We start from the raw sequence: 15,387 nt of genomic DNA, 5'->3' as shown, positions 1-15,387 counted from the left end.
TATCCAGGTGATATTCACCAACCCTTATGGTTAGAAGGGGTGAAACAGAACTTCCCTGTGCTAGGGATGTAACTGAATATGAACACAGTATTCAGAATAATGTATTATAAACAGATATAAATACAGACAGGAATAGGAGATGCAGTATTCACACTAATTCTTTGGTGTAGCCTCAGTGGTTTGCCCCTGTAGCGTTACTTTAAAGCCAGAATTTCTACCATATTTCTATACAAAGTGGCCTGAAATTCACCAGCACTCCATATGGGCCAGACTGACCACACACTATGCACAGTGAAGCATGTCTCTCTGTCAGGGTCTAGAAAAAACCTGCCTTATTTAGCCTAATTAATAAAAAAAAATAAACTTGCATGTTATTTGCATGTTAGTCATTTTGTCATTATTAAATGAATAGCAGAAAATCATACAGGCATTATAATGAAATGAACCCCATTTTGACTAGCAGCAGCACTGCATCACAGCTTCATCGTAGATTCTGGAGCATGTTTTCTAGCAAATTTTCTGATCTTGAATGTAGCAAGCTCAAGACCTTAAGTAAATCTAATAAATTATTATTAGCTGGCTATATGGATGTGGCATTCCCTGAAAACTGGAGTTATGTTCTGCAAATATTTTGTGAATGCAAAAATGACTTCTTTTTCCAGAAGCCCTATTTTTTTCAGTGTTTTCCAGTGGGGCAGAGTGGCAGGGTTCACGTCTAATTAAAAATAAAATAAAATTAAATTAAAAACACTCTTCCGGTTTAGGCCACGCCCATTTCCGCACTAGCAGACAGTAGCTTTAAGTAACACAGCCTGCGCTGTTGCAATAAAGATGTTGTAATGCAGCTCCGTGCCGCTAGGTGGCAGTAACGCAACAACAAATCTCTTTTACAAAGCTTTTGTTAATAGAAGAAGAGCAGGATGTTTTGTTTCATGGCGCGAACGCGACATTGGTATTCCTAGTTGAATAATAATAAAAAAGCTTTTGGTCTTTTTTACTTGTTTTTGCCAGTAAAGTGAAGGCGTTTAAATTGGGACCAAGCCCATCATGTTCCTCTGTAGACACTGGCTCAGTTAGTAGAGTTAGTTAGCTGTGTGGCTAACAGGCGCTCGCGCTGAGCTCGAGCTCCGCTTCTCTCCTGACACTCAGTGAAGATTTCTCGGTAAGCTTTTGGATCAGTTTAATGCTTCTTCTCAGAGACGTGGATTTCAGTTACTCGCATTTTTGGTTAGTTAACCCATAGCTGCGAGGCTAAGCGAAGAGTGTTGGCTAGTTTCAGTTTGTCCAGGTAGAACACGCAGGTGAATGATTTGTTAGCTAGCACGAATCTGTGGCTGAATCCCAAATGTCATGTAGCAGCATGTAGTGCACTAGATCCAGTCAGGATTCATGTGTAGTAAGTCTAAGTAGTTGCTGAATGTTTATATTGGCTGCATTGGACACAGAAATATTTTTGCTGAGGAAAACTTTATCCCAATACACCTGCTAGTTATCCGAGTTGGCATTTTATTAGGTACACCAACTATATAAGTAGTGTTTGTAGCCATATATTTACTGTAGAGTTTCACAAATGCACAGTCTCCAGCTCTACCCTGTCACATCACTGTCCTGTAGGTAGAGTGCTAGAAGTTTGTGCCTTGTGTTTGTTTGTTTGCAGTGTGTGTTGTGTCAATCAGCACCACATTCATCCATCCATCCATCCATCTTTAGTGAGCTCTTTTCCCTGGTCAGGGTCACGGTGGATCTGGAGCATGTCACAGAAATACTGAGTGTGAGGCAGGAACACACCCTGGATAGGATACTGGTCCATCACAAGGCACCAAGCAAACACACACACTTTAAAGCCTAGGAGTAATTTGGAGTAGCTAATCCACCCGGCATGTTTCTGGGATGTGGGAGGAAACTGGAGAGCCTGGAGGAAAGCCATGTGAACACAGCGAGAGCGCACAGTAACCCAAGCGACCTGCTCAACAGTGCCGCTGCATATTCATTTAAGTTCAAATAAATAAATAAATTACTGGATCAGAATTAGGATCTGTGTCAAATCCAGTTTGATTGGATTTGTTTCAGCATTGACTGTTTCAGCATTTTAACCAAGCAAGTTAAAATACTAAGCAGACCGAGGTAATCTTTTCCCTTGCACATCATGGTAATCATTTTCAAACCTCTCTACAATGTCTGTTTTGGATCACGGCATTGATATTAGTTGTAGATTTTTGGCTGGTGGTCTGGGATGTTTAAAAAGCCCAGCAACAGTATCGACTGCTAAATTCTCATAGACATACTTACTTCTTTTATTGTCGTTTCTCTTTTTTTGGATTTCAGATTTTTACGATAAATGATTTTCCGGCTGATTATGAATTTTGGCATGGTTTTTCCAGAGAGGGTTTCGTACAAGGCGTGTCTTAGGAGAAGACGATCACATATTGGTCAACTGAAATTTGGAGGAACGCGTCCTTAGCCAAAGCCACTGTAGTAGTCATTTAAGGTGAACGTCTTGTAAGATCCATCCACTAACAAGGATCAACCACCCAAATAAATCTAGTCTGATGGTGGTCCCTTTTTATTGATGGATGTGGTAGAGAAAACGTATTCTGTCGTTTTTTCCCCCCCCTCAGGTCAACTTCCTAGGTTTTTGAGATCTTGTGTTCGCCTCACAGTCCTCCACCCCTAAACAGAAACAGACTTTTCAAGAAAGTAAAGCAAACTAAATTACTCTCTGGTTATCTTTACTATTAAATTTATTTGTGAAGTGTTAGATCTGACACTTTGCTGTAGGTCCATTTAATACTTTTTTTTTTTATTCAAAGATTCTAGGCTTTACTCTTTCAGCCGAAAATCAAAACTCTAGTATTTGATGATTTTCAGGAATGTTTTGCTGGTTGCCTTTATTTCACATTAAAGAACTCAAAACATTCTCAGTTTACTTTGACAGAAAGCGAGGCTGCTGCGTCTGTGCATCTTTCTAGCGGAGATTTTAAAACACCTGCTGACGTGTGAGTCAGTCCAGATTCATATGTGCTTTTTATTAGGGGAAAAAAGAACTCTGCTCTTGTAGAGTATTTTTGTGTTCCAGCGATGTTAAATTTCAGCGATCCTGTGCAAAAGGTGTAAAGGTTGCCAGGTCTGATCCAGTAATTTAAATATTTATTTTTTGGTATTATCTCACCATCTTACCCCTCACCTGTGCCCCACCTGCAGTGCCTTCCTCCCTACAGTTTGAATAGCTTTGGGGTGCTGACAAACTGTACATAGCAACATCTGGTACACAGTTAGTAATAATAAGTATAAAACCGACTGAAAAATCTGTAATTAAATGCTTGCAAATCTGTTTTGATGGAGCAAGGTGATCATAACAACATATATGCACATAAAATCCTTTATCACTTAAAGCAAGCTTTGAGCGAGAGACCTTTGCTTCCCATCATTAAGAATAATCTTTTTTGCCTATGTTAATTCAGTGTTCTCTTGTCTAGTCTCATTGAGGACTGAAGCCAGAATGTCCAAAGCGAGCCAGGATGCGTACATGGTGAAATTTGTTGAACATAATGGACATAAAAGTGAGCTTGCCCTCAGAGCTTATGAGGTACAGTAAATTTTTATTCTACCAGGAAATAGGCATTAGATGACCTCTTTTTTTTAATCCTTAAAGATACCTTAAAAATCAGAACTGGCAGAAGAGCCATCCAGGTAGAAGACGAGGTTTCTGAAGCAGAAATATCTGTTTTTAGAGAGTGATGTCTATATGAAACATTGCAACATTACAGGGCTGACCTAAAAAAATAATAGTTACAGGTGCATGGTTTTGTGTGTTGAGTGATGATGCACAGGGCAATGCATGTCACAGTTTTTGTCCCTTCCTGTTAGTATTTCTTATATATGAAGTTTTGTCTGTGTAACAGGATTTGTATTGATCTTGGAGCTGAGAACGTCGTGTAGTTTTGTTATTCTCCTGCTCCATTTTCAAAGAGCTCTTTTCACGGAACTGAATGTTGTTTTGAATTAATACTGAAAAAATAAACCAGTTTTTTTGTTGTGCTTCATCACTCGTCTCCATATTAAGGCGATAGTGGAGCTGCAGTCTGAGAAATATGTGCAGACTGTTGATGAAGAAGCTGTGCTGGAGCTGGAGCACAACGACAAGTCCTTGTACGTGTTCAGCGATTTCACTAGCAATGCATTTGAGCACTGCAGGAAGGTATGTTTCCACATCACACATTTCTTTGCAGTCAAACAAGTTCTCTGTACTTTGCAAATTCAGTACAAGATGTATACCAGGTTTATTATTTATGATATAACAGTTCAGTCCCTTTAACCCAGTAATTCATGCCTTAGTGTTTGTCATAACATTTTATGAAGTCACATAATAACCAGCATACATGACTGTAGTGTGACGACAGTGTTATAATGTTATGTGGTAATTCTGCTGAAACAAATTAGCATTTTTCCTTTTTTCTTGGTGTGGTCCTCTGTTGATATGTGTACGTCATAGGTGGGGTGCAGGATAGTGAGTCCTCTGGTAGTGCTGTTCTGCCTGCAGCAGCAGAGATGTGTACCGAAGGCGGAGCAGCCAGTTTACAACATGGCCATGGCTGATGTTACAGTGTCCTGCACCAGTCTGGACAAAGAAGCACGGGTAAACAATGGACATTCTCCATAAAACTCTCTCATTTATTGTTAGCCAAGGATATTTTAGAACCCTGTTAACCTGTAAAAGAAAAAAAAAAAAGAGCCTGCATCTGGGTTGGATTATTGTGATTTATTTGACAGTGCTGGTGAATGCTCAATTATGTCAGAAGGTTATTAAAAGGTAATTGATTAATCAGACAGTAGCTCCGACTGGAACATGTATACTAATGAAATCAGACATTATTCTTTCTATGGTAACAACTGACACAGGAATTTGTATTGCAGATTGTATTCACATGAACAGACTGAAAATTTGTGTGTAATTGTTGATATGGTAACGTTTTCTGCAAGATGTTTATTTAGCATTTTTTGGGAAGGAATTGGTTTTTTAATCGTCAAAGGTAAATCTGTAAGTTTGTTTCCCAACAGAGAAAAATCTTCTGAGTAGAAGACTTTCAAGTTTTCAGTAACAATTTGCATTTTTTTTTTCCTTGTTAACTTTAAGAGAGAAAAAAATAGAGGCTGGTGAGGGAAAGACTGGTTATAGCTGTTATATTGTAAGTGATAAAAAGAACTAACTTGTTTTATGGACCCAGGATCTAAACGAGTGGTTCTCAAAGTGAGGGCTGTAAAGCATAATCAATCGGTTCATGATTTTTAAATTTTGTCACACCATATCATTATCAAAGTTGTAATATGTATTATTAAGTTCTTATAGTTTTTGGTCTAACTGACTGGTCACTTGAAATGAATGAGTTGAAAACAAACCTTAATAACTCATAATGGCAGTTGGACCTGATATGCTCTGTCGGTGTAACTTTCAGGAGTTAAAAGCTCAATGGTTCCATTAAAAAAGCCAAATTATTGTTTTACAAATTTAATTAATGAGTTTAATAGTTGTATAGTTGGATTATGTTCGTAATCCTTGGAATTTGGCGTTACAGGTAAAGGGGTTCCTGGCTATAAAAAAAATTTGAGAACTCCTAAACAAATCAGTTTGTGTCTTTTAGACAGAAGTGATGGACTTGGTCCAGTTGATGGGTGGGCGGGTCTACCGAGACCTCAACGTGTCTGTCACTCACCTGGTGGCAGGTGAGGTGGGCAGTAAAAAGTACCTGGTGGCAGCCAGCCTGGGGAAGCCCGTCCTTCTGCCAACCTGGGTCAGAGCATGCTGGGAGAAATCTCAAGACTGGTAGGACTGTATTTGTCTTTATACGTTTCTCAATACATAACAAGTGAATAGATACAGAAGTTAAAAAATGGTATATCCTACCATCTCTTTTAGCTTGTTCCGGTACTCAGACCTGCGTTTGGAGGATTACCAGTGTCCTGTTCTCAAAGGCTGCACTGTGTGTGTGACTGGTCTGTCCACGGTGGAACGTAAGGAGGTGCAGAGGCTGTGTGAACTGCATGGTGGGAGCTACACAGGCCAGCTCAAGATGAATGAATGCACTCATCTCATTGTCAGCGAACCCTCAGGTGGCCTTTTGGATTTTACTCTTGAGCTTGTGTTCTGTTACAGTCACCGTGAACAGGTGGTTTTCTTTTCTCTTTTTTCCCATGTTCAGGAAGAAATGTGTATGGGTCTTTGATTTCAGGTCAAAAGTATGAGTTTGCGAAGAAGTGGAACGTGTACTGCGTCTCCATTCACTGGCTCTTTGACAGTATTGAGAAGGGCTTCTGTCAGGATGAAAGTCGTTATGCCGTAGAGCAAGAGGACAAGAGGAAGGAGAAGTCTGGCAGACCCAACACCTCCACTCCCACTGGCTCAAATAAGAGTAAAGTTTGCAGAAAAAGTGTTTTCTTTGCTTTTTGTTCTTTGTGGTTTCAATTTCTCTGTGCTTTTTGACTGCTGCTGTTGTACCTGTGAGTAAAGTGTACAATATTTATATGGACTTCTCATTTCTAGCGTATAGTAGACATGCATAATATTTTGTCTGCTTTAGTGGCAAGGCTGTAGTTTAAATGGGCTTGCTTCTTATGTTGTTTCTGTTTGACAAAGTGTTTATGTTTTGCAGCAGATGGACCATCTTTGCTTGGACTGAGCCATATCTCAAATGTCAGCATGAATGTCAACGATACAGCCATGACAACTGCAACAATGAGCCGCATAGAGGCTGCTGATCCAATTGACACATTTGATGCTACCATCTGTCCAGCAGACGACTTATTAGATGGCTGTAAGGTGAGTCTGTAAGGCTGTAAGGTGAGTCCTAGATAACTCGCCTAAAATATTTGTATTTTATTTATTTAGTAAACAAAATTATATCTCAGTTCATGGAAATTAATTTATCATTTAATGAAGCTTCTGAATGAAAAGTGGCCTTGCTGTCTAAGTAGGAAGGATGGTATTACCAGTAAGAGTGACAACAGCCAATCGTGGGCCGTTAATGCTATAAAGCTAAGCTTTCCTTTTCCATCTTTCTCAAGAGACTGCCAGGTTGTTGCAGTTACCAAAAGTAATGTGATACAGGAGTTAAACTATCTACTTCAATTACACTCAGAGCTGTGCAAGTTAATATTTGTAACTTTATTGTGAACATATAATAGGGCAAAAAAACATTTCATTGGGAGACTTACTTAATCTTAGCATTGCAAAAACTTTATTGCAAATTCACCACCAATATGTCCAAATGATCTGGTATGCATGATGTCTTGCACATTACCCAAGCTTAGACTGTAATGTGAGACTTTGTATATTCTACAGCTGTACCTGTGTGGAATGGTGGGGAAGAGGTTGGAGAAGCTGCGTCGGTTGGTGAACTCTGCAGGAGGCCTGCACTTCAACCAGCTTGGTGAAGAACTTACACACATCGTGATGGGAGAACCAGACCAGGATGTCAAAAGCTTTCTCGCTAAAGTCTCTCATAGGTCTGTCTAAATGTAGATTAGAGGAATGATTAAAGATGTGGCATTTTTGGAGATGATTAATAAGGCAAGAATGAATTATTGCTCTAATATTCGTAAAGCTTTTCATTTGGGAGGCTTGTGCATTTAGAGCTAGAATTACAGACTTCAAATAGTAGTAAAGAAACCTTTTATATATTACATTTTAACCTATGCTCACCGCATAAACTCATGGAGATACAGGTCAAGCGCTTCAGTTAATGTTCACATCAAACAGAATGTGGATTCTGTGTAAACTCTAGAGACTGATGTTTGTGAAATTCCCAGGAGTTTACTCAAAAAGAACTGAAATACTCAAACCAGCCCATTTGGCACCAACAACCATGCCACGATCAAAGTCACTGAGATCAAATTTTTTTCTTTATTCTTATGTTTGATTTGAACACTAACTGAAGTGCTTGACCTGTATCTGCATGATTTTATGCATTGTGCTGCTGCCACATGATTGGCTGATTGGATAATTGAATAAATCAGCAGGTGTACAGATGTTCATATTAAACTGGACAGTGAGTGCAGCTGGTTGGATTTAAATTCCCATATTTAAACTTGTTTCAAAACTTGCTTATGTGTGTACATGTTCTATCAGGCCACACATCATCACAGTGCAGTGGTTGCTGGACAGTTTCTCTCGTGGCTCTCTGCTTCCAGTGGAGAGCTACTTCCACCCCTCATTCCTCCCTCCTGCTTCAGCCCAAGTGGACATTCCTGCCCCCCGCCCTGCTGCCTCACGCCCCTCCAGGCCATCTTTTGCTACACCCCCAGCCCCCAGCCCTAACCGACATGCCAGAGCTGAGGAAGAGTTACTCTCGCAATACGTGGACAATAACCAGACAGTAGGTGAGTTAGGTTCTATGTCCTAATCTGATGTTGAGAAGTTGCACTGTATACATGTTCATCTATAAAACATGCAAGTCATAGAACCTAAAACATAGGAAGTCAGGGAGAGAACATGTTGAAGGGGTTGACTGATTTCCATAAACAGTAGTAGAGTTCGAGATACACCATATCTCCCACCGAATCTAGACAGACACACAAGTGGTTTAGCAAAGCAGCTAAAATAACGAAGCCAAGAGTTTCAAGAAGCTTGTTTACAGCTGTATAGGATTCCACACTGTCTATTAGCCCAATGACAAACAGGATTTTGTCTTTGTCATGTTTGGTATCCTAGAGCAGAGATTTCCAACCACCATACATTGGATTGGTACCAGGTCATGGGTCTTATGTTACTGGCCTGTAGCAGTAATTTTCCTCCTCCAGTCATTCAGCAAAGACCATTTAACACAAGGCTCCTCTAAAAGTGAAAACATCAATTTGAAACAAATGTATTCTGTGTATACAGCACATCATGTGAACCTTTCTACTGGCATATTTGGTCAATTTTGACATTTCTCACCTGGCTACATTTCTTATTAAAATTTATAATCATCTTTCTTGTATTATGTCTACTTCTCCATCTTTAATTAACTATTTCACATATTCTACAAACAGGCAGGGACATTTAACCTGCATCACATTCATTCAGTATTCCCCAGTTCACTTTAACTCTCACAAACCACAAGCACACATACTACAGGCTACTAATGAGAGAGATGGCATTTCTTTGACAGAGAAGGGGCAGGGGCAGAGAAGGGGCAGGGGCAGAGAAGGGGCAGGGGCAGAGGCAGAGAAGGGGCAGGGGCCAGTTCATATGAAGTGAGGGCTTCAGGGAAACAGTGATGCAGATGCTTTTTTTTTGTCAGGGAGGCATGAGCATTTCGTTTTTATGGTGTTCATGTCAGAGAAGCTGGATTTGCAGGTATATGTTGATCCGAGCACAAAAATGGCCAGTCTTTTCATGTTTGGGAATTCCTCCACATCAGTACAGTCAGTCCAAAATTTCATCACATATATGCAAGTAGTTTATGAAACAACTGGTGTTGAAGATTGAATGTTGATTTGATAAAGTTAATAATAGCCATAACTGAGTCCATAGTATTTTTCAACTCGCCACAATGTTGAGTGCGCAACTCTGCTGGAAGTGGCAGTGGGGCATTTTCATCCGTGGTGCAATTGCTGACAGTCGCGCACTCGGACCTTTCACTCTTTCTGGCAGCAGTGATGGCACCTATCAGAATGGGGAAAAAATGTGATCTCAGTGATTTTGACTGTGGCATGATTGTTGGTTCCAGATGGGCTGGTTTGAGTATTTCTGTAACTGCTGATCTCCTGTGATTTTCGTGCACAACAGTCCCTAGAGTTTGCTCAGAATGCTGCAATAAAGAAAACAACATCCAGTGAGTGGCGGTTCTGCAAACGGAAATGCCTTGTTGATGAGAGAGGTCAACGGAGAATGACTGGTTCACCAGACTGGTTTGAGCTGGCAGAAAGGCTACAGTAACTCTATACAGTTGTGGTGAACAGAATGCACAACATGTTGAACCTTGAGGCGGACTGGTTACAACAACATAACACCACTTTTGTCAGCCAAGAACAGAAAGCTGAGGCTGCAGTGGGCACAGGCTCACCAAAACTGGACAGTTTAAGACTGGAAAAACGTAGCCTGGTCTGATGAATCTCGATTTCTGCTGAGGCACACAGATAATAGGTCAGAATTTGGCGCCAACTGCATGAATCCATGGACCCGACCTGCCTTGTGTCAACAGTCAAGGCTGGTGGAGGTGGTGTAATGGTGTGGGGAATGTATTCTTAGTATACTTTGGGCCCGTTAATACCAATAAATCATTGCGTAATATAAAATAATACCAATAAATACCATAGCCCATTTGAGTATTGTTGTTAATCATGTACATCCTTTCATGGCCACAATTTACCCATCTTCTACCGGTTACTTCCAGCATGATAATGCACAAAGTCACAAAGCAAAAGTCATCTCAAACTGGTTTCATGAACAGGACAATGAGTTCAGTGTTCTTCAGTAGCCTTTCCAGTCATCGGATCTGAATCCTTTGGGATGTAGTAGAACAGGAGATTTGCCGCATGAGAGTGCTCCTGAAAAATCTGCAGGAATTGTGTGATGCAATCATGTCAATATAGACCAGAATCTCAAAGGAATGTTTCCAACATCTTGTGGAATCCGTGCCATGAAAAATTGAGGCTGTTTTGAGAGCAAAGGGAGGCCCTACGCAGTATTAGTATAGTGTTCCTAATAAAGTGCTCAGTGAGTGTATTTCTCAGTCTGGGTGCATCTTCAGCATCACTGCAATTTTCAGCATCAACTTTTTTTTCTTAAGGGTTGATAGTGACTTAGTGTCATTTGTTATTCAAATTCAATGAACTAAATTACCAGTAGGTTAGTGAACTAAAGTTCTAGGTGTGTGACTACTCTGCTAGTGCTAGTATTCTGTAAGACTGCGATGCAAATGGTGCTTTCGTCATCAGTAATGCATGTTAGTGATTGGCCTTTACTGATAGCTGTGCAGCACTGTGCTAGAAGGATGTGCTAGAATGGCTTTATTGTGGCAAAAATGTCAGTTATTCGTGCAAATTTTCTTTTAGTTTTAGTAATTTATTTCCTTGTAAATAAAACTAATTGGAGGACCGGTCGGACTTGAACGGATGGCTGGATTTGGCCCACAGGCCACCAACTGAATAGGCTTAGCGTAGACCATCAGTGTCAGTGTAGCCTGTGGTGTTTTTAGAGTATGGTCATACATGTTTGAGTGGAGCTCACGATTTTGCAGTGGGGGGGACAAGCACACACACACACAAACACACACAAAATCCAACCATCATTTCAACACCCAAGAGATGGTTTGGATGGAGAATTAACTTTCCGGAAGCTGCATGACCACAGCTACATGAATGAACAATGTTTTATGCTAATAGGCTGCTACTATAGAGCGATACCAGCAGTTTGTTTACAGGGGTGATCTAGGAGGTACTTGATAGGACATAAATTGGATGAGTACCAGATGAGTCATTAAGCTTTCTTGCAAATGATAAAACTGTAAAAGTAAAATGTAAATTACAACAAATATATTCTACATTATTATCTACATTATTTGTCATTTTATATATATATATATATATATATATATATATATGTATATATATATATGTATATATATGTATATATAGTGCAAAAAGCTTTATAACACCAATTTTGATTTTATGGGGACTTTAGGTGACCCTAAATTTTTATGGTTTTTTTTTACGACTCATTGAGTGTGTCTGTTTTCTCCCCCATCTGTCTTTCCATAGTGGAGTTACCCCCACCTCCAGATAACAAAAACAAGACTTGCAGGTCTGAACTACTAGACCCAGCTGCACCAGGGCATGACTCCACTGTAGCTGAATCCACAGAGGGAGGTTTGTTTACTGGGAAACGCTTCCTCCTGGTGGGCTTCGGTGCAGAAGCAGAGGCACAGCTCTCGATGTTGGTTGTGGAGAACAGTGGAAAGGTTTTGGTTGGCCGTTTCAGAGGTGTGGCCGATTATGCCATAGTTCCTCTGCTGGGCTGTGAGGTGGAGGCCACAGTGGATGAAGTGGTCACAGACACCTGGCTGGTGAGATGGCAAACTGTTTGGAAATAGACATGTGATTATAATAGGTTGTACAATATACTAGCATTTAACATGCATGATAATTATTGACCTCAAACCAGGTTGCTACCATGTTATAGTAGTACATAAGATTAAAAAAGGCCCTAACATTTCTGTATTTATAAGAAATGCTTCTTTCCAGAATTTGTTATTCATATTGATGTATTAACTGCATATACAGTCCATGCCAAAAGTATTTGAATGGCAAGGCCGATTCTGTTTTTTTTTGCTATACACTGAAGCCATCTGGGGTTGAGATCAAAAGATGAAAATGAGACAATAGATCAGAATTTCAGCTTTCATTTCCTGATATTTACATATGGATGTGTTAAACAACTTAGAACATGGCACCTTTTGTTTGAACCCACCCATTTTTCAAGTGATCACACTGTTTGACGGGTGTTTCTCATTTCCCAGGTGTGCCTTGTTAGAATGATTGTTTAAAGTATTCGCAATTAACAATAGCTCTGAATGTCTACTCGTGGTTTGAACCCTGGTTTTCGCCTTTGAACACTGCATTTGCAGTTAAAAAGGATAAACCATCATGAAGACCGGAGAGTTGTCTATGGGAGAAAAGCAAACCATTTTGAAGCTGAAAAAAAAAAAGCATTTGGCATAGCCAATACAACAATTTGGAATGCCTTAAAAAAAGAATGAAACCACTGGTGTACTAACAACCAGACATGGAACAGGTCGGCCAAGGAAAATTACAGCATTTGATGACACAAACATTGTGAAAGCTGTGAAGAAAAACCCAAAAACAACAGAGAGTGGCATCACCAACAATCTCCAGAGGGCAGGGGTGAAGGTATCACCATCCACTGTTTGAAGAAGACTTCGAGATCAGAAATATAGAGGACCTACCACAAGATGCAAACCACTCCTCAGCAGTAAGAATCAGAAGGCCAGATTGGAATTCACAAAGAAATATAGAGATGAGCCGCAAATGTTCTGGAACCAAGATTAACCTCTACCAAAGTGATAGAAAGCCCAAGGTGTGGAGAAAGAAAGGATCGGCTCATGATCCAAAACATACAAGCTTTACTGGTCAAGCACGGTGGAGGTAGTGTCATGGCTTGGGCTTGCATGGCTGCTTCTGATACAGACTAACTAATCTTTATTGATGATAGAACTCATGATGGTTACAGCAGAATGAATTCAGACGTCTACAGAAACATTGTCTGCCAATTTAAAGAGAAATGCGTCCAATTTAATTGGGAGGAACTTCATCATGCAGCAAGACAATGACCCAAACCACACTGCCAACACAACAAAGGACTTCATCAGGGGCAAAAAAAAAGTGGAAGGTTTTAGACTGGCCAAGTCAATCACCAGACCTTAGCCATACTGAGCATGCATTTCACCTCCTGAAGAGAAGACTGAAGGGAGGAAACCCCCCAAAACGAATAACAACTGAAAGAAGCTGCGGTATAAGCCTGGAAAAGCATCACAAAAGATGCAACAGGTTGGCGATGTCAGTGGGTCCTCGGCTTGATGCAGTTACTGCAAGCAAGGGATATGCAACCAAACATTAAGTGTTATTTACTTCAGGACTCAGTTCCAATACTTTTGCTCACCCAAATATTTTTGGTCTGCTACCAAATTTGCCATGTTCTAATTTGTTTAACACATCTAGATGTAAGTATCAGGAAATGAAAAAAAAAAATTGATCTATCATCTCCTATTCATCTTTTGATCTCAAACCCAAATGTCTTCAGTGTATAGCAAAAACAAAAGAATTGGCCTTGCCATTCCAATAATTTTGGAGGACACTGAACATTTGGTTTACGCTGGTTTCATGTTAATCATGTGTTTGCTAGATGTTTCGATTTTCTACATTTTCAGGCAATGTGTGTGGAGCAGCAGTGTACTCTGCCAGTGTCCTCTCATCCATTGTTCACCCCAGTTGTGGTGAAGGAGGGTTGCTCTCCTCTCAGAGACTGTGTGCTGTCAGTTAGCCAGTTTACCGGAGCAGAGAGAGAGTCACTCATTCAGCTTGCCAGACATCTGGGATCAAGGTGAGGAGACACACATTAGCATATTTGAAGCTATGACACCTGCAAACACAGACTTACAGACAAGACACACATCTACTGAAGCCCTTAGAGACTGAACCTCCATAGCCATTGAAATATAATAAATAGAATGTGTAAATTATTTTCATTTGTACACAGCACTGTTGAATTCTGGTCAGATTGTGTTGATTTATTCTCTGTAACAGCAGCTTTGACAGTAGTGTAATTACAGGCTTATATTACTGTGCTATTTTGTTATCATTCCTATAGTAGCAGCTCATTCATAGCAAGTTGTATGTTGGACTTGCCACAACCATCTAAGCCTAGAAATAAAAATATTTTAAACAGTAAAAAACATGTTATTAAAAAAACATATAGTTGATATGATGAAGCTTTTTAAAGGAGATTTTTAACATTCATGGAAGGAGTCTCCAGTATCAGCATTTTGTAAAAGTCGGTAAGTTTTCTGCCTTGGGAAAATCTTCAGGTCCCTTTTTATTTTATTTTATTTTATTTATTTTTTTGTCTTATTAATTAAATAGTTAATTAATAAATTAATTAGTAAATGTAATGACTGGACAATTGCTGTTGTATAGGAGGATCAGCAGTAACCCCATTTCCCATCAAGCCACATTGTTTTTTGTTCTTCATATTGTTTGTCCTGCTCTACAAGTTGTCTTCTTGTACTCCCTCTGTCTCTCTGCAGTGTCCAGGACTATTTTGTGCGCACTGCTAATCCGAGGAAAGGCATGCTGGCTAGCACTCACCTTGTCCTGCAGACTCCTGACGGCACTAAGTACCAGGCAGCACAGAAGTGGGGGCTGCCTGCTGTGACGATACACTGGATCCTAGAGTCTGGCAGAACGGGCAAACGTGCTGAGGAGAAGCGCTATCTCGTGGATCTGCCGCCATCTCCTGGTCAGAAGGCAAAACTCAGATCTGGGTTTTAAAACAAGATGAAACTGGCTAGATCAGGCAATAGCAGCTGTGTAATGACTAAATGATAACATGAAGTTATGCAGAGCAGTTGTATTAATCATGTTAAGTGAATCTTTCTCAAGTACCCATGGTTATTAATCATAAACCACTATGTAAGGGCCCAGAAGTCTGAGTTAGCTCTGAATACCTGCTCGAGTTTTGAATATACATTTCTCAAACATACAAACATCATTCTACATTAATAAAAAAACGGTTCTTGTGGGACTTGATTCGGTTTTTAAGATGGTAGTTAAAAGAATTAAACATTTAGTTCTGTGGCATAGGAGCATATATGTGATGCCATGTGAATAAACTAT

At 40.0% G+C, this 15,387-nt stretch overlaps 1 protein-coding gene across 2 annotated transcripts in view; it reads left to right on the top strand.

Annotated features, from left to right (window-relative positions):
- Positions 1-865: 865 nt before the first annotated feature.
- Positions 866-15,387, top strand: part of topbp1 (DNA topoisomerase II binding protein 1) — a 25,310-nt gene continuing 10,788 nt past the window's right edge. The window contains exons 1-13 of one of the 2 annotated variants that reach the window (XM_053227901.1): positions 866-1,162; positions 3,477-3,586; positions 4,064-4,198; positions 4,493-4,636; positions 5,640-5,821; positions 5,915-6,108; positions 6,228-6,407; positions 6,651-6,814; positions 7,337-7,500; positions 8,123-8,373; positions 11,737-12,041; positions 13,923-14,095; positions 14,799-15,010. In XM_053227901.1, coding sequence (XP_053083876.1) covers positions 3,500-3,586; positions 4,064-4,198; positions 4,493-4,636; positions 5,640-5,821; positions 5,915-6,108; positions 6,228-6,407; positions 6,651-6,814; positions 7,337-7,500; positions 8,123-8,373; positions 11,737-12,041; positions 13,923-14,095; positions 14,799-15,010 — 2,191 coding nt within the window. In that variant the 5' untranslated portion in view covers positions 866-1,162; positions 3,477-3,499. Of the gene's footprint in view, positions 1,163-3,476; positions 3,587-4,063; positions 4,199-4,492; positions 4,637-5,639; positions 5,822-5,914; positions 6,109-6,227; positions 6,408-6,647; positions 6,815-7,336; positions 7,501-8,122; positions 8,374-11,736; positions 12,042-13,922; positions 14,096-14,798; positions 15,011-15,387 lie in introns of both variants that reach the window. The other variant, XM_026937925.3, reaches the window with a different exon arrangement.

The sequence above is a fragment of the Pangasianodon hypophthalmus genome, chromosome 22 (genome assembly GCF_027358585.1).
Source record: "Pangasianodon hypophthalmus isolate fPanHyp1 chromosome 22, fPanHyp1.pri, whole genome shotgun sequence".
In the NCBI taxonomy this organism is placed as follows: domain Eukaryota; kingdom Metazoa; phylum Chordata; class Actinopteri; order Siluriformes; family Pangasiidae; genus Pangasianodon; species Pangasianodon hypophthalmus.
This window is presented reverse-complemented; position numbering and strand designations above follow the sequence as displayed.